Source organism: Sycon ciliatum, chromosome 11 (genome assembly GCF_964019385.1).
Source record: "Sycon ciliatum chromosome 11, ocSycCili1.1, whole genome shotgun sequence".
Lineage (NCBI taxonomy): Eukaryota > Metazoa > Porifera > Calcarea > Leucosolenida > Sycettidae > Sycon > Sycon ciliatum.
Window position 1 is genome coordinate 16,368,060 of NC_088653.1, and position 20,003 is coordinate 16,388,062.

General features: G+C 44.9%; 1 protein-coding gene across 2 annotated transcripts in view; it reads right to left on the minus strand.

The window, feature by feature from the left end:
- Positions 1-954: 954 nt before the first annotated feature.
- The window catches only part of LOC135827417 (fibulin-1-like), a 56,374-nt gene continuing 37,325 nt past the window's right edge, over positions 955-20,003 (minus strand). For both annotated transcript variants that reach the window (XM_065339905.1, XM_065339903.1), the window contains exons 10-12: positions 19,208-19,333; positions 9,710-9,826; positions 955-1,653 (exon numbers count right to left, since the gene is read on the minus strand). In XM_065339905.1, the coding sequence (XP_065195977.1) occupies positions 1,526-1,653; positions 9,710-9,826; positions 19,208-19,333 (371 nt within the window). In that variant the 3' untranslated portion in view covers positions 955-1,525. The remainder of the gene's footprint in view (positions 1,654-9,709; positions 9,827-19,207; positions 19,334-20,003) is intronic.

Here is a 20,003-nt window from a genome sequence, read left to right on the forward strand (position 1 = left end):
GCACTCCTTTGGAAAGTCTTTAAACAAAGGCCGATTCATACTTCATTTCGCGTATGGGAAAGTCATCTCGCGATGACTTTCCCGTACGCGAAATAGTTGAGGTCAGATCAACTTTTTCGCGACGCGTTTCCCGTACGCGAAATGAAGTACTGTGAAATGGGTAACGTTTGCGACAATAAATTTAATGTTTGAGTTTTACAAAATTGAGACTGGTTTGCGCTGTTTAATGTTTGCGATTGAATGCAATTTATGTACGACACACATGTACGACACAGTCGAGTCAGTCCTTGCACTGAACTTTACATGGCGCGAGTTTGCGTTATTCAAAGTTTGCGATTCGGGGGCCTCTCGCAAAATCCGCGAACATTTTTACGTCGCAATAGTCATCCGTTTTAGTGTATGAATCGGCCGTAGCGGGATCCACAGAAAGATCTTGCAATGCGACACTCTATGCGATGGTCGCTAAAACCGGGGAAATCCTCAAATCGTAGCCATCTCGCAGCCCATACAACTGCCGGAACTGGGCCATCGCAGAAGTTGAGCTTGGCTCAACTTTTGCGATGCGACGAGTGATGTGGCCTGCGATTTTGACCTTTTCTGCAGCAAAGTCGTAGTTGCCTGTAAATGTGTACAATTTGTACCAAACCACGCGAATACCATGGTGACGTACCCACCTGCATTGAACTTAGCGCCAAATCCACAAGGCGTCGTCGCATCGCTGACTTCTTCTGTGAATGGCGTGCGATGCAAACTCTCGCGAAATACCATTCACAGCGATGCGACGATGCCTTGCTGATTTGGCGCGAAGTAGCCTGCATAGACAGAGCCTGATTCACGCTTCATGTTGCATCTGGAAAACGCGTCACATCGCGACCAAGTCGACTCGCACTCGACCTGTTTGGCCCGCAGCAAGACCCTCGTGTGATACGTTTCCCGTACGAGAAATGAAGCGGTGCACAAAGAGAAAGCGACGAAACGGCGAGTGAAGAATAACTATAATCAACTTCGAAAAATCCACACGGATAATTGCATACAAACTAAATGTATAACACACAGCAACACACAGCAATGACACGACTGCATACAGTAGCAACTCGGCAAGGGAATGTGCAGTCTTGAGATCATGGTTAAGTGAGGTCAGTATGAGTTGCGAGAACACTTTCAATACATACTATAATAACAAGGCAACGACTTCCAAGCTGAGCATAATACATGGATGCTGATTGCCGCCGCACTGATGCACAAATCACTTCTCAATATAAGTGTTGCCGCTGTTTCAAATCGCTACCCCCACAACGACCAGTAGCCACAGCGGCTTTTTTCGTTGTGGCCATTGCTGCTGCTGCTGCCGCTGCTGTTGTTGTTGTTGTTGTTGTCGTCGGCAGCGCCGTCGTTATCGTCTTCGTTGTTCTTGTTGATGATATTGTGGTTGACCTTATCAGAGCTGTCTGCTCTTGCCAAGGCCAGGATGAAAGGGAAATCCGAACCGCATGCTAGTCAGTCACCGAACAGTCACTGCTGCATACTAGTCAGTCTCCGAACAGTCAGTGCCATGAAACCCAGCTTTGCACTCGCAGGAAAAGAAACCGGGGTAGTTTACACACTGTGTGTTAGGTGACATACAGGCTCCTGGTTCAAGACATTCATCAACATCTACAGTTGGAGATAAATAGAGAGAGAAGGAGAGAGAGAGAGAGAGAGAGAGAGAGAGAGAAGGAGAGAGAGAGAGAGAGAGAGAGAGAGAGAGAGAGAGAGAGAGAGAGAGAGGAGAGAGAGAGAGAGAGAGAGAGAGAGAGAGAGAGAGAGAGAGAGAGAGAGAGAGAGAGAGAGAGAGAGAGAGAGAGAGAGAGAGAGAGAGAGAGAGAGAGAGAGAGAGAGAGAGAGAGAGAGAGAGAGAGAGAGAGAAGGAGAGAGAGAAAGCGAGAGAGAGAGAGAGAGAGAGAGAGAGAGAGAGAGAGAGAGAGAGAGAGAGAGAGAGGAGAGAGAGAGGGAGAGACAGGCACCAAGACGTTGCAGATCTATCGTTATGCTGCTTCATTACGTGACCTGTTTTATTATTATGTCTCCTTTATTCACTTCTTTTGAAGGCCATAAGCCAAACCCACTGGGAAATATTTCCATGGGTGGGACAGCAAAAAGAACAGAATAAAAAAGCCAAAACCAAAAGGGAAAAGAAATAGGGGAGGGAAGAGGAAGAAAGGAAAGAAACTCAATCCAAACTCCAACATCAAAACAATAGTACCGTAAAAGTCCGTAAATAAGTACCTGCCCGAAAGAAATACCCCCTTCATTCTTTTGGCTCTGTCTGTTGAAGTCAAGTCAAGTCCGATAAACATACTGCCCGAAATAAGTACCGGTACGATGCGCACATGCAGCACGTAGCATGTACATCGACATGAAAATGACTTCTCCACTACCGTATTTTCCGGAGTAAAGTGCGCACTTTAGATGTGCTATTTTAGGCCCTAAATCGCAGGTGCACACTATGCTCCGAATATGAAATGTATGTACTTCAATTAAGATTGAAGTGCGCACCCCCAATGAAGATTGGGGGTGCGCGTTATACAAAGGTGCGCACTATACTCCGAAAATACGCTACACACAAGTCAGGTCCGAAAGTTAGCTCGTGCCCGAAAGTCAGTACCCCCCCGAAAGTTAGTACCCCCCCCCCGAAAGTTAGTACGGGTGCGGTCACTGACACCTAGCTTCAACAGAATGTCTCAGTACTCTGTCAGTTTTGCGCCTAGTTGTTGCACTTTCTGACTGTATATAGTATCTAGTTACAGTGGTGGAGAGTTACTCTTAACTCGTTTCCATATGTCCTTTTCCTTTCTATGTTTATTATTATTATTATTTTTTTTAAAGAGGTCGGAGGCGGATAATATTTTAAAACGAAGGTAAGTTATGGGTCGCAAGTATCCACGCAAACACACATCCAGTCACAATAAGGCATTTGTTAAAAGTATCCGAACGTTTTCGGTCCCTTGTCATCAAGGATTGTACACGGTTACTTTTTACTAAGGGTAGGTAGAACGTCCTCCTTCACACTGAACGCACGCACTGTCCCAAATATGACGTACAGCTTGACGCACGGATATGATGGACATACGATACCACGAACATCCTTCTCTACGCGCGCAGATCCGGCGCCAACCCAGGGTAAACGGAGCACCACTGGGCAACGGTCAGGTCCAAATTGGATAGGCTTGTCTGTCACTGGTTTTTCGTTGATTAGCTTGGCCAGAAATTCCTTTGGATAGCCGTTGTTCGTAAATATTGATGTCAGTCTGTCTAATTCGTCCTGCAATGGATGAGGGGAACATATTCTATGTGCACGATAAACTAGAGCTTTCACAAGATGTCTCTTCGATTTCGTTGGAGTATAGCTCCCCCACGGAATATAGAGGCCGGTGAAAGTTGGCTTCCTATAGATAGTGGTGTCCAAACTCTTAGTGTTAATGTTACGTGATATTTGTACATCCAAGAAGGATAATCTGCCGTTTTGTTCCGCTTCCGACGTGAATCTCAACGCCGGATGGAGGCTATTCAGAGTTAGTAGAAAAGTCCCACAGACATCCTCATCCTCATCGTGACAGTACACATCGTCTACAAAACGACAGTACATAGAGGGCCACAATGATGGACTAATGGACGCTTCACAGAACCCTACAAATAATTATATAAGCCAATACAGGACCAAGCGGCGAGCCCATGGCAACGCCATCTATTTGTTTAATGTTTATACATAACGTTGCCAAATGAAAACTCAACGCCCGACGTAACCATTAACATGAGTTTCACAAACTCTGTTTCGTTCAAAGACGGCGGAGTAGTGGACTTATTCTGGTACAGTGTTGTTGCAGTGTTGTTGCGCAGATGTCAATTGTCTCCCGTAATGGCACGTTAGTAAATAAGCTCACCACGTCATACGAACACAGGAATTCGCTCGATTCAAAGCTTGCGTCCTTTAGCTTTTCTACAAACTCGAAAGTATCTTTGACGCAGTGGCTATTGTAGAGGTTGAGTACCGGTTGTAGCATGGCACATAGCCACTTGGATGTTTTAAATTGCGGTGACCCAGACATGCTGAGTATTGGTCATAAGGGAATGTTCTTCTTGTAAATTATTATTATTATTATTATTACAAGTGGAATCCTGATAACTCGAACCTCCAAATGCCGGCAAAAAACTTCTAATTATCCGGATATTCTAATTATCTAAACATGAACCCACAACACAATATGTATGTCAAAATGCTCCCATGGTCACGCAGAGTAGCGCTATGGACCTTAGACACAGATTTCACGGATACTGAACTGACCGGCACAGCCTGCTCGTGCAAACTGAACTGATCAGTACAGTGTACAGTGAACTTCGAATTACACTTTGCTAACTTCGAATTACCAACACGGATCCCACGCATTTTCTATGTAAGTGGAATCCGTGGGATTTCTAATTAACTGGACATGTCCAGCTCGAGGTTCAAGTTATCAGAAAAATGTATGTGGGAATTATGTTGATAGAAATTGGTCCTGGAAAAACTTCTATTTAAGCGGCATGTTCGAATTAAGCCACCTTCGAATTATCAGGATTCCACCTGTATTATTATTATTCTACTTTTGGCCCTGGTGTCCTTTCTTTCTACTCGAAACACAGCTAGAATGGGAGGTATACCATGGTACGGTACGGAGGGCCTGTTTTCAGCCAATCAGCGCTCATCTAGCCATGGTTATATTGGCCAGTATAAATCCCGCCCGTGATTTATATCGAATATAAATCCCGGTGCACGGTACGTATGCTAGGGCACTGCCACTGCAAACGTTCACTGCTTGAAAGGCAGTGAACTTGTACGCCGGCAGTACTCCAGCGCACGCACCATTCACAACAGACACTACATACACCACATGCACGTGTACACTCCAAACAGAACAGCATTACTGACGAGGAACAGCACACAAATTCAAAATGGAAAAGAAGAATGACCTGGAATTCGTCTACAGAGTATTCTATTATACTGAATCTGAGGATAAAGAACATTAACCATGAAGTATCCCGAATGGGTCAGCAATGTACATTGTACTTCGAAGAGTTGAAGATCATCAACAGACTGTCTCCTTCGTAACTAAGTTTATAATACAGAGTGTACTTCAAACCGATTGGAAAATGCTAGATTGGATTGAAATGTGACAGAGTGATACAAAACAGTGTATGCAAATGCATCTACTTGCAAGTAGGCAGAACTGATTATAAGATGCCGCATGTGAAAATCAGCGTTGTACCATAATTATAGTAACACTTACTCCCAAAGAGTCCAAACTGTAGTCTAACTAGTGACGGTAGTTTGATTCAACGACAAACTCCAGCACCCCAGCAATTCAGTTGACTTCCGCACCGCTCACTAGGCACCGGCGGATTATGCCGGCATACTCGTTGGCATAATTTGGTGGTTGAAAATTTGGAGCATAATTTGGCATCCTTTCGGAAGTAGGAGCATAACTGCATGATTGTACCACAGTTCTAGTACGTAGGCTACACAATTGTGTACAATGCACCTGATCAGTGCTGGTGGTCTGCATGGTAACGGGTTCGGGGGTCATGCAGATAGTGTTTTCAATGGAAAGCAGGGTAGAACTCATGGCAATACATTGTTGTATGCTCGAACTCGTCTTCTTCAAAGTTCCTTCTCACAAATGAGACTCATGGTTGTATGCTCGAACTCGTCTTCTTCAAAGTTCCTTCTCACAAATGAGACTCATGGTTGTATGCTCGAACTCGTCTTCTTCAAAGTTCCTTCTCACAAATGAGACTCATGGTTGTATGCTCGAACTCGTCTTCTTCAAAGTTCCTTCTCACAAATGAGACTCATGGTTGTATGCTCGAACTTGTCTTCTTCAAAGTTCCTTCTCACAAATGAGACTCATGGTTGTATGCTCGAACTCGTCTTCTTCAAAGTTCCTTCTCACAAATGAGACTCATGGTTGTATGCTCGAACTCGTCTTCTTCAAAGTTCCTTCTCACAAATGAGACTCATGGTTGTATGCTCGAACTTGTCTTCTTCAAAGTTCCTTCTCACAAATGAGACTCATGGTTGTATGCTCGAACTAGTCTTCTTCAAAGTTCCTTCTCACAAATGAGACTCATGGTTGTATGCTCGAACTCGTCTTCTTCAAAGTTCCTTCTCACAAATGAGACTCATGGTTGTATGCTCGAACTCGTCTTCTTCAAAGTTCCTTCTCACAAATGAGACTCATGGTTGTATGCTCGAACTTGTCTTCTTCAAAGTTCCTTCTCACAAATGAGACTCATGGTTGTATGCTCGAACTAGTCTCCTTCAAAGTTCCTTCTCACAAATGAGACTCATGGTTGTATGCTCGAACTCGTCTTCTTCAAAGTTCCTTCTCACAAATGAGACTCATGGTTGTATGCTCGAACTCGTCTTCTTCAAAGTTCCTTCTCACAAATGAGACTCATGGTTGTATGCTCGAACTCGTCTTCTTCAAAGTTCCTTCTCACAAATGAGACTCATGGTTGTATGCTCGAACTCGTCTTCTTCAAAGTTCCTTCTCACAAATGAGACTCATGGTTGTATGCTCGAACTTGTCTTCTTCAAAGTTCCTTCTCACAAATGAGACTCATGGTTGTATGCTCGAACTCGTCTTCTTCAAAGTTCCTTCTCACAAATGAGACTCATGGTTGTATGCTCGAACTCGTCTTCTTCAAAGTTCCTTCTCACAAATGAGACTCATGGTTGTATGCTCGAACTTGTCTTCTTCAAAGTTCCTTCTCACAAATGAGACTCATGGTTGTATGCTCGAACTAGTCTTCTTCAAAGTTCCTTCTCACAAATGAGACTCATGGTTGTATGCTCGAACTCGTCTTCTTCAAAGTTCCTTCTCACAAATGAGACTCATGGTTGTATGCTCGAACTCGTCTTCTTCAAAGTTCCTTCTCACAAATGAGACTCATGGTTGTATGCTCGAACTTGTCTTCTTCAAAGTTCCTTCTCACAAATGAGACTCATGGTTGTATGCTCGAACTAGTCTTCTTCAAAGTTCCTTCTCACAAATGAGACTCATGGTTGTATGCTCGAACTCGTCTTCTTCAAAGTTCCTTCTCACAAATGAGACAGTACATGTAGCAGAAGATGTGAGTGAATCAGCCTTCATCAGGTATCCCGGGGCGGACGAGATAGTGACGGATAGTCTGCAAAACTCCGCGACCATGGACATGTGCGTTATGCATGTTACGAAGTCATGACCTCTGAATTTTAGCAGCCATGACTGTGCAGGCTATGGATATTGCTCTAATAAAAAAAATGAGGTATAGTTGATGTTCGGTCATGATGGAAGGAGAGGTGGAGCTAAGGGAGAGATGAGCTGATTAATCGCAGGGTGAGGGTGGCATCGGTTGGACGAGTATGACGATTACGAAGACAGTTGAATATGATAATTGTCAAAGGTAACTCAAACTAATAATTATTTGGCAATGAAAGAATCTTTTCACAGCTGAAGTCAACTAATGAATAGAAGACATGGGCCTCAACCAGCGAAATCAGCCCTTAGGGTCTAAAGTTTCAAAATTCATTTTTGGTTGGAAATTTGTTGAAACACATCTACTGAAGGACCTCAGCCAAGAAAAAGTTCAATATTCCGATTCAAAATGGGTGTATACACCAAAATACAATATATACTTCAAATTGGTGCAATGTATGTATACGATGTATGTGTACAATGAATATTCAGCATTCTAAGGTGGGTGGGCAGCTTGAATACCTTTGAACTGGTGCAGTAAGCAGCAATATTGACAAAGAATAGCTGATGAGTGCGGAGAAATGATCCACATATTCGCAGCTGCACCCTGCGTGGAGTAGTTCCGCAATCTCGTCTTCCATTTCTTCCTCCACAGCTGAAGACACGACGTCGCTGCCGTCGCTAGCCCCAGACTCAGAATTTATCTCAGGTGACGACTCCTCATCTTCCGACTCTGACAAGTCATCGGCCACCTTGAGCCGCATCGCAGCAGGAGATGACGGCTGCGATTCCGCCTCGCTGTCGACATCGATGTTGGAACCGAAGAACGTCTCATCCTCACTCTGAACTTCAGCGGCTACTTCAGCATCCGCTCCCCACCAGGCTCGAGCTAGCTGTAGAGAATGACTGCCGTGTGTGCTCTGCGAACAGCTCTGGCGTCCGCAGCCATCGCAACAAGATCAAGGAACATTCGAGTCGCCACTCGACACCACTTCTTCAAAATAAATTACTTCAACCAAGGAGTTCAAGAAGAACTCCTTGCGCTGTTTGCAGCGCGATCAAAAAATCGTTGAACGTCGCAAATCGACCATTTTCTCGAAAAAATTACGAAACCTCTAAGGGTCGTTTTCGCTGATCGCGGCTCACATAATGTTTCTTCTTTTCCATGTTGACCTCTAGTATGCATGGACACCTTGGTATGGAGATACTCGTGTCACATTTTGTTGTACGGTACTTGTGGCCACTTGCAAGTACGAAAAGGCACAAGTTTGAGGCTGCATAAGTACAACAAAGTGAATATGCATCCCCACGTTCCAAAGCATAAGATGAGGATAATGTGAGAATCCATGAAAGCATAATTCCATGATTTCGCGAGCATAACCCGCCGGAGCCTACCGCTCACGAGACAAGGATCATGAAGATGCTACACTATCCACTGGAACTGAAAGGAAATCTTATGCCAATCATCCACGGAGGAATCTTCTTCTGATCTTGCTCGACCATTCTTTCAATTGACAACTGATAACCATCAGAAGATGTTCATGTACTGCATGATGTAGGAGATCTCCAAATAGGTTCGTTGTTCTGGAAATGCGTAGGGGTACCTGGCATAAGTAGGATATGACCCTCGTAGTCGGGTTATACCGTACCCTCATATAAATCCCTCCTGCTATCGCAGTCGGGATTTATATTCAGCCGGTATAACCCTCTGACTCGGGTTATATCCTCTACATGTTACATATAACTTACTTGATCTGTCTGATGACAAAATTCGTACTCATCACAGTCAAGGTTATATCCTCTACGTATGCATCTATAATTCAGTAACCTTTTTTCGGGGCAAGTTGCCCCATTTTTGGCAGGTACAACTCGTCCTAGTGTATTTATGAGTATGACATTACAGGGTTCACGACCTTTTATGCGGAGCTGGTATCAAGGTGTGTGCGGTTGCATTGGACTTGCCCCGCAAAACCTAACGACGGGAAATTGATCAAGATTGTGGTATTTGTTTCGCTCTGCGATGACTGGAAGTGGGTGAAAACTTGAAAAGAAGGTGCCCAAAATTGTCCCGAAGTACCGAGTGACGTCACGCCGGACTTGACCTCCACGCGTACATTCGTCGTCAAAAACGAAGTCCAGCCCGTGCGCTGGTCGATCGAGCCAACTGCTCAATGTACGGTGCACGTGTGCCTTCTGAACTCGGACACTGATGTGTACGTTGTACACAATGAGAGCGCCAAAAAGGAGAAAAGAAAAGTTGAACAAGATTCAGTGCCTGGACAGTCCTCCCAAAGTGCTTCCCATTCCACCCCGTCCCCGAGACTCTAGCTGCTACCCCCCCCCCAAATCTAGCTGCTACCCCCCCCCCCCCCCACCCCAGAGACTCTAGCGGCTACCCCCCCCCCCCCCCCGAGAATCTAGCTGCTAGAAAGAAGAAACCTGCTCACGACAGCTCATACCTTTGCATGTGAGGCCGTGGAATCCACGCTTGCAAGCGCAGACGAAACTTCCCTTCTGGTTTGTACACTCCGTATTCGGTGCAGTGCACGCCAAACGCGTAAGACACTCATCAAAATCTGCAAGTACATCATCAAACAAACCCCACGCACAACCCCCCCCCCCCACACACACACACACCAAGCACATACACGCATACCAACACACACACCCGCACGCACACATGTACACAGGCACTGATAAAAGGCCCTTGGCGGGAATGTCGCTGATTGGTCGTTTCCTGGACAACGAGACAGACCTCGTTCTAATGGAATTTTAACCCTTTGCGTGCTGAGTACGAGTTAACTCGCACTTTATGCATGACCCGATCCACTACGTACGAGTTAACTCGCAAAAAATTCGCGCGATATATTGCAGTGCATAGACCAGTGTACAAACTTTCGTAACTTCGTCTAACATAAACGCATCGCGACAATCAATACACCGTTGGAAAGGTCTTGACCTCATCTTTTCAGGGATATAAAGTTCTTCTCGATAGGATAAGAATTCATTGAGCGGCGACAAGATGAACACGGAAATCACGGCACAGAGTGAACGCGAATTTTTTGTTCATGACTTCTTTTTGTTGAGGAGCGTGTCAGGGGATTTCCCTTTGGCACGGCGCATGCGTGATGGACATCAAATGGATTTTTATTATTCAAAATCGATCTTCGTGTTCCGCTCTTAAGTGAATGTTATCGAAACTGAGGGTAATGTATACAATAAAGAACTTTAGTGCGATACTACGACAAACATGGCGTTTCCGCAAGGTTTTGTTCAGAACAACTATCTGTTCACTATTGTATCTTCGCCCAAGGTATATAAAGAGTCGGCGTGGAGAAAGCAATTTTATGAGTGCAATAAAGAGTATAATAGATGCAGACATGGCCACAGTTCCGATAATATCCACTGAAGAGCGGAACATGAAAATCGATTTTGAATAGGTTGTTGCGGTTTACAAGAGCAAAGGCTCCAAGTCACAAGCCAGCAATTACCGTCCTATCTCCTTGTTGTCCTGTGTATCGAAACTATGTGAGCGATTATTCCTTGATAAGCTTTATGCTCATGTGTCGCCGGCCCTTGCCCCAGTCCAATCTGGTTTTCGACGAGGAGACTCAACCACCATGCAGCTGACACGCCTGGTGCAGGACATTGTGGCCCTTCGTCATGACCACCAACATGTTGGTATATGTTTTTTCGACCTAGCAAAGGCGTTTGACACGGTATGGTTCCGTGGACTCCCTAGCTAAATTATCTGCGATATACAATGTTCCCGGAGCGTCTCTGGCGTGGATTACGGACTACCTAACAGATAGAACGCAATCAGTGTCAGTCGAAGGGGTACTCTCAGACCCACTGCCTGTGAAGTCGGGAGTCCCCCAAGGGATCTATACTGGGGCCTCTACTATTCTTGTTGCATATACGATCTACCTGACTGTATAGATGGTTTGTCACCATTTGCTGATGACACAGCCCTCATTTAGTTTGACGCTGACATTGCAAACCTGTGTACGAAGTTTCAGAATGGAATCAATGTTGTTCATAAATGGATGTTGTCATGGCATCTGAAACCCAATATCTTGAAAACAGAAATAGTCTTTCTCCCTCAACTAGACCACCCTCCCACATTTACCCTTCCCGGACTTGATTCGGCTATTAATATTAATATTGTAGATACGCACAGGCATTTGGGTGTTGTATTTGACTCGCAATTGTCCTGGAATTCTCACGTAGATTTTGTTTGCAACAAAGTTAGCAAATCTGTAGGTTGCCTGATGTCTCACTGCTCCCACTTGTCCCCCGAATGTATTCGTCTTTTTTATAAATGCTACCTCCTTCCTATCTTTCTGTATGGCGCCACTACTTGGCATTCCCTGCTTAGTAAATCTGCTGTACAGACACTAGAAATACATCATAAAGATGTGTTGAAAATTATTTTTCGTAAACCCTCTCTTTTCCCCTCTACTGATCTATATAGTTTGGCCTCAACCAGCCCCATCTCTATCCTGTCGCAGAGACAGTCATGCGTTCTGGCCCATCGTATTAAACTGAACATTGTCCCTGAACATCTCACCAAGTATAATTATTGGTTTACTTTCGCACGGGACACTCGCAATGGCATAGTACTTCCCAGAGCTTTGTCAACTATGTTTACCAAATCTCCTATCTTCTCTGCATACTCGTATTCGCTCAAGCTGCCCATGGAAATGAAGACAATATCCAATATTAGACAGTTCATAGACCATGTTAAATGTTATGCCACGTTGTAGGCTCGCTCGCCTCTTTTCCTAGCTTATCTCGCCGCTCTCCACCATGGTCAACATAGTGATACATTTCACCCCGCTGATGCATTATTTTCTTCCGATTATCATCTTCTTTCCTTCTGTTGTGTATCGTGTCGGAGAAAGGTCTTCTGGGGTGTCGCTGAGATCTCGTTGCGACCGTGACTCCTGCTTGTCTCCCTGGCTAGGTGCTGCTTGCTTTGCTTTTTGCGTAGTGTTTTTGATTATTGTTTACTATTGCGTATTGTTAGTGTTCGTTGTGATTTGGTACAGTACTTGTTACGAGATACGACACATTGTGTAGTGTGTGTTTGCAGCACGAAGAAGACTGCACACCAGAACGGTTAGCTCAGGAGCTTGGGCTTACCTTGTGCAATCACAGTTCATCAGCTTGGACATTGCGCTTGGTCCCATGCGAATAACCGACTAGAATAGTAATTATTTCTTCGTTGCATTTTTGAATTGTGTTCTTGCTAGCTCGTTGATTTATTTAGTTGATGTGTTGATTTGTGGTTGATTACTTATTTATTTGATGCGCGATTTATGTGCGCTGATTGCGTGATGGCATGCAATTATGATCATGCTTGCGCCAGCTAGCTAGATGCCTGCGCCGCGCACTGATGTTGAATGAGTTAGTATGCGCCCCGCGCTGTTCATGCATATATGGTACATGGTGTGTAATGTTTGCCGCACACGCGTATACGTGCCTCGCCTCGTACTGCTTATGTGCCGCGCGCCGTACTATTGCTGTCGCTTTGCCGCCAAATTTAGCTTCCGCTTTCCGAGCGCTGTACGCTCTTCTGTACGCTCACGCCAAAGTTGGACGCACGTTGTGGCTGGCCAGCGCTTTACCCCTCATGCGTTGTTCTTTTCCTTGATGCTGTGGTTTGTTTTTCTTTAGTGTTCTAGAGTTCTCTTTCCGATGTAGTTCGTATTTTTCCAGTCTCTTCTTCTCAATGTATTCTACTGTTCATTCATTATAGTCCGTAAAGAATTACGTGACCTTTTGTCTTGTGGCATCTGTGCGATCCTGAAACTTTTGAGGTGTTAGTAGTGAACACAACACCTTCATTCTTTCTTTTTTTCTTCTCTTGCCATGGCTGGCTAACGCCCCGCCCCCTCCTTTGCATTGGCTTCTGCCACTGGACGGTGGAATAATAATAAATAATAATAATAAAAATCCTTTAAAATTCCATTAACTCGTTGTTGTCTGGCCATGTCTGCATCTTTTATACTCTAATATTGAGACGTTTTTTACTAGAGCCACGTAAACCAGTCATGTGTGAGCCATGAATGAGGGGAGTGGTGGCGTGGTCTGGGAGATAGCTCGTACATTTTGTCAGGGGTACATAAATTCAAAAGGTATTAGTATTTAAAGTACTGGCACCATTGGCAGTTTCGCTTTCCTCATCGGAGTCACCAATGACTTCCACCAAAGTAGACGGTTTATTCGAAGCCATTTTGCCACAAAGCAGCAGCAAAATGAAGCAAAAACATCGGAAACGGCAAGGAAATGCCAACCAAACTACAGATAGTAGTCGGGCAAAATTTTGCCGCAAAATATCGAAGCGCCCCGAGAAAATTTCGGCTAGGCCTGGGCCCATCCAAGCAGGGGTAGAGTGGAGTTGGAACGAACATGGCCAACACCATGTGACACATCCAAGTAGGAGTTGAGTGGAGTAGTCAATGCCCGATTTTGCCGGGGAAGCTTCTATATTTTGCTTTCATTTTGCGGGGCCACTCGATATTTTGCTCTCTGGATGGCAGTCGTGAGTCAGTCAAGTGTCAAGTCATCGGCGGAATAGCGCGAGCTCCAGTGTGGGAGCAAACCCATTCCTAAACAAAATCATCGCCGAAGTCGCAACCTCTATTTCGTACTGTTGTGCCCAGCGCGGGCATGGCGACTAGCTGGTTTGGAGGTGACAGCGTTGTGAATGACCGAGTGTTGTCTTCGTCTGTTCTCACCGTCCAGGAGCGATAATTGACTCACGCTGCTATCTGGTGTTCACGAGGTGTTTGTCGCACTAGAAACGGAGTGTCTCTGTAAGTTTGTATCCCTGGTGATGTTTGTGCCTGGACAGCACTATAATTATAGTGCCTGGACAGCACTATATAAGTGGTGCTCTTCAGGCACAATCTTCCTCAGCCTACTCAAGCTCAACTGATGAGGGTGAATTCCCCGAAACACTGTGTGTTGAGCAGGGAGTGGTGCTTTCTTGCAGGTTTTCCGAGTCGAAGGTTCGATGGACTTCTCGTGTTCTCTGGATGGCAGTCGTGAGTCAGTCAAGTGTCAAGTCGTCGGCGGAATAGCGCGAGCTCCAGTGTGGGAGCAAACCCATTCCTAAATTTTTATTTATTTATTTATTTATTTATTTATTCAACTGTATTTTTCAACATCATTCTTATGGCTTCCGATGGCAGCCAAAACGGGAAGATGTGGGTGATAGCCAACCATGGTAAAAGAAGGAGAAGATTATATACATGAAAACCTTTTTGCTTAAAATGTGAGGCAAAATCCGTGTCATGTGTGGGAAAACTGCCCGAAAGTGGGTCACGTGTCGGCAAATTTGAGAAAAAGTCACCCTGCTGTCACGTCACTCCTTGCGCCCTTGTCCGTAGAGGGCGTAGTTTCTGTTCTAGTTGGCTGTTGATCGTCTTGGTTTTTCAATAGTGGGCTTGGATGGTGGTTGAAATTGTTCAAGTAACGTGTCGTGTTTGGTGCGGCCAAGCTTGGTCGTTAATGTTCTAGGTGTAATGTACTGCTGTTATTTGTTATCACTTTGTCCTTCCTTCTTTCTTTCTCTTCTTTGTACATTTTTCAGTTGCAAGTTTATTGTTAGTACACGCATTCGTTATTGCTCTCGCTTTCATTGTTCAAATTCACACTTGTAAATTTCACTGCTGTTGTTCTTAGTGTTATTTCTCTAACTTAGATTTTCTATAAAAGTTCAATTTTTGGTTTCAAGTGTCCTTTAGTACAACGACTATTCCTGATGAGTGTTGTACGAAAACTTGTTTGAATCCTTATTTTCTCTACATCATTTCTTCACATTTTCCTCGTTTTATTGCACATCGTCTCCACAGTTTTACATTGCATGAACAAAGTGTACACAAATGTCGATTCAGCTTGTATTATTGATTGCGGTTATCAAATTATTATTGAATAGATTTTTGGTTGGAAGAAAGCAAATCAGCACACGAAGCACAAAAGCCATAAAAAAATTTCGACTAGGCCTTTCATTCCATTACTCTTCAGGTCGAATACAATGGTGATTAACAAGGTAGTAAGCAAGTCTTTATAACCGGCACTTTTGGCGAGCAGAGCATTGGCAAAAATAGCACTTGAAAAATAGCGCTAGTGGCAACTGTCTCATGACAGTTGCTGGTGGTTTGATCGGTGTTGATTTTCTTCTCCCTTTGTTAACGGAGACGGTCATGTTCTTGACTGCTCGGCTTCTCCCTGTCCTGACCGGTGTTGTTGTTGTTCCTGTACCTGTCCGTACGAGTTTGTTGGGGATGTGCTGCTCTATGCGCTCACCCAATCGTTGTGTTGTCCTGCCAATGTACCTGCGGTCACACTCACAGGTGAATAGATAAATGACATTACTTAAATACGTCATTGGCAGGACATCCTTGTTGGTGGTGGAAAACATCTTCCGGGTAGTGAGACAACAGATTGGGTAGCAGAGTGGAACATAGCGCTGGATAATTTTTTGAATTTTCTGCTTTAACATGGCCGACTGGTCGCCGAGCCACGGGAGTCGCAAGATAGCACGGTTCGACTTGTCCTCAGCTCTGGCGCTCATTGTCAGTGCCTGTGACATTACACGTTGAACTACATGGTCCGCGTCAGCGATATTGTCGCTTATCTTTCAGCTTTGTTTATATGTTATCAATGCTCACTTGGCAGCCCATTTCATCCCAATTTTGGTTAGCAAGTTAGTTTGCTAGTACCTGAAAGGTCTAGCTAGAGTTCGAGTGGATTTCGAGAGCGACAGGTGGGTGATTCTGATTGATACAGCGCCACATAAAATAGATTATCTTGTAACGCTGTGCAGGCAAGAGCAGCGCAAGCCACAAGAAAGTAATCGGCTACTCGGAATAGCTCCATTTTGCTGAACGGCTGAGATCGCTCACCTCAGGGATCGCTCATCAAGCTGAGATCGCAGCTCCCTTACCTCCAGCTCAACGCTCGGAGTATCCAGCGCGTTGTGGAGATTTGCAAGTACTGTACTCGTCGTCGTCGTCGTCGTTCAAAACAAAATCTTGCAAAGAACGGCGTCTGATTTGAACCACACAGGCAGTCGTGCTGCCCAAGCAAAGTCCACTAGAGAAGGTGACCGTCACGGTCGACTTCTCTTTAGAGAATGGCCAGGCAGCGGAGAGGAAGAGAGATGAGCTGGCAAAAGCAAGAGAGTCGATCCCGAGCAAAAATATTTGTCACCAGCGCCGACAGCAGGGACGAGGAGGACCAAAAAAGTAGGAACCCTTCCTTGGACAATAAATTCCTCGCAGCTAGTTGTCATTCAATACCTTACCGTCCATCGTACCAAGTTTTATCACTTCAAGTGCACACGTTCATGTCCAAAGTATAAGTTCAAATTGTCGAAAGATAAGTGACAATATTGCTGACGCGGACCAAGTAGATGCAGGGGATAGCCATTGCGGGAGAAGATGGACTCCAATTTTGAGATCTCTTTGTCAAGATGCTGTGGGGAACAGATACGCTGGGCACGAACTGTCAGCGACTTTATTAGGGCGATCTTCTGTCCGGTTGGGCCATAGCTGTCCCATCGCGCGTATAGTCCGGTGAAGGTGGGTTTGCTGTAGATTGCTGTACTGAAACTGTTTGAATGCCGTGTAACGAGGACATCCAGGAATGATAGTTGATTTTCAGTTTCTTTCTCCATAGTGAACTGGAGCGATGGATGGACAACGTTGAGCCGTTCAAGAAAGGTCAATGCATGATCCTGCTGGGTGAAGAATGAGAACGTGTCATCAACATATCGAGTGTAAAGTTCTGGCCAAAACTCATCTGGTGTTAGCATTTCAAAGTATCCAAGGAAGATATGGGCAAAGACGGGCCAAGGGGAGACCCCATGGCCACTCCGTCTGTCTGTTTGAACATTTTGTTATTGAAACTGAACCCAACGTCTCGTGTTGATTTGTACAGGAGCTTGCGTAGCACTAGCAAGGTCTCTTCAATCTCAGGAGGGTTGATTTGTACAGGAGCTTGCGTAGCAGGGTCTCTTCAATCTCAGGAGCGTTGATTTGTACAGGAGCTTGCGTAGCACTAGCAGGGTCTCTTCAATCTCAGGAGGGTTGATTTGTACAGGAGCTTGCGTAGCACTAGCAGAGTCTCTTCAATCTCAGGAGGGTTGATTTGTACAGGAGCTTGCGTAGCACTAGCAGGGTCTCTTCAATCTCAGGAGGGTTGATGCCACTGTGATATAGAGAGCTTTCAGGCAGATGTCAATTATTTCGATGATAGGTACATTCGTAAAGAGGCTGACTACATCATATTATGAGCACATGAACCCTTCACTACATCCTGAGTCGTACTGCTGGATGGATTTGGCAAATTCAAAGGAGTCCTGGACCACACGCGAAGAATACATGTCAAGGACTGGCTTAAGAATCTCTGCAAGCCACTTAGCCATTGCGTGTTGCGCGCTACCCACCATGGACAGTATGGGGCGGAGCGGAATAGGAGTAGGCTTGTGTGCTTTAGGCACTCCGTAGATGCGCGGTCTGACTGATCCGACAGGTCTGATGCGGCGGTAGACAGCCTCGCTGATTTTATTTTATTTGTACTGTCGTAGTAGAAAGGCCTGGAGGGCTCTTTCATTCAGGCCAGTTCGGTCATACTCGTCGCAACTACCAAGACACTGGAATTTGGATTGATCATCGAGAATGTGCATCATCCTGTCGATGTAATCGGATTTATTCATGAGCACGGCACCTGCGCCTTTGTCGGGTCTGCAAATGATGTCATCTCTATTGCGAAGTTCACGTATAGCGCTCATGTGCTCTCTGCCAAGCGGAAATGCTTTCTTGCTCTGCTCTATGTACCCACTCTAACTTCACACACCGTTCAAGCGCGTGCGCGCAACAAATCTCACCTTGCTGTGCTGGAGGCAGTGTACATTGCCAAGCTGAAGCCTGAACTGTGCGTGCAAAAAAAGTATGTGCGAAAGTTGTCACTGTTTTGACATTGTAGTACCGTGCTCCCCACTGTTGTCTGATACTGGTAATATTCATTGTCTCACTGTGTACTTGGCGCCACTAGCGCTATCTTTTAAAGTGCTATTTGGTCTATGCTCTGACCGCCAAATACGCTGTTGGCACCACTAGTGCTATTTTCAAGTGCTATTTTTGTCAATGCTCTGACCGCCAAAAGTGCCGGTTATAAGGACTTGCTTACTATCTTGTTAATCACCATTGTATTCGACCTGAGGAGTAATGGAATGAAAGGCCCAGTCGAAAAAATTATATGGCTTCTGTGCTTCGTGTGCAAATTATTATTATTATTATTATTATTATTATTTGAACAAACGGCGAGGAGACAACAATTTAATAACTGCAATCAGTAATACAAGGTGGATCGACATTTGTGTACACTTTATTCATGTAATGTAAAACAGTTCTTAGTGTTATTTCTCTAACTTAGATTTTCTATAATAGTTCAATAATGTTTTCAGTGTCCTTTGGTACAACGAAGATTCCTGATGAGTGTTGTACGAAACTTGTTTGAATCCCTTTTTTCTCTACACAATTTCTTCACATTTTCATCGTTCTATTGCACATTGTCTCCACAATTTTACATTACATGAATAAAGTGTACACAAATGTCGATCCAGCTTGTATTATTGATTGCGGTTATCAAATTATTATTTTAGAATTGCGATCAACAGAACGAGCTGAACCGACATTTCACAAATGTTCAAAAAAGGTTCAGCTCGTTCTGTTGATCGCAATTCTAAAACTATTGTCGCCTCGACGCCTATTTACAAATTGTTATTGTTATTATTTATTATTATTTGCCTCTCCGCGTTTGCATCAGGGTGTGGTACTACAAAAATTAACAAATCGACATAGTACACATCCAGCGCTAGCATTCGCTCAGGCCGCGCAGGTCATGTGCTACATACATGTGCACCACCCCTGTATACGACTTACCAATGCATCCACGTCTGTTTGAAATTGTGAATCCAGGTTTGCAAGGACAGCTGTAGCCGCCGATTGTATTTTGGCAGTATGTTTCACCCCAGCAGTTATGTTGTCCACGTTGACATTCGTCGACATCTGAAGCGTGACGCAACACACATACATGCGTGCAACAATGACTAGCAGCGAGCCCCCGAAAGGGAATTTCCCTAGCTCGTATGTTTTTCTTGCGTTCGTCAGGAGGCCAACATGTAACCGCCTGTCAGACTTTGCGGCAAAGGCGGAAAGGAGAGGAGAGGAGGGGGGGGGGGAGGGGGGAGGAAGGGAGGGGGATTTAAGACTAGGGACGCGGGGCATCAACGGGCACTGGTGCGGTTTGTGCGCAGGGCCCCTCCGCACCCTTGGACGATACTGTATAGCAGGAAAATTTCGGACGGAATTTATTCTCGTTCCATTTCGTACACGGCCTCTTTTGTACTAAAATTAATTCCGTGGTAAAATTTGTTCACGCGAAAATATGTACACTATACTTGTGTGCTGCTAGCGAACACGTGAGTTTAGCATGCAGCACTGTACGAAAATATTATCCGTACGCAAGGTGGAAATTCGTCTTTGTCCGAAATTATTTCCGTCCGAACATATCCTGCTGCACAGTATTGGCCGCAGAAACAGGTCTCAGGGAGAATAATGTGCAGGTGTAGCAGGGAAAAGACCGGGACGGGGCCCACTCGTAAGACGTGTTTGGCCATCGCCGCGCCAGTTCTTAACCAAGTCCAGCGGTCATGAAATATTCAGCGCACAATTTCAA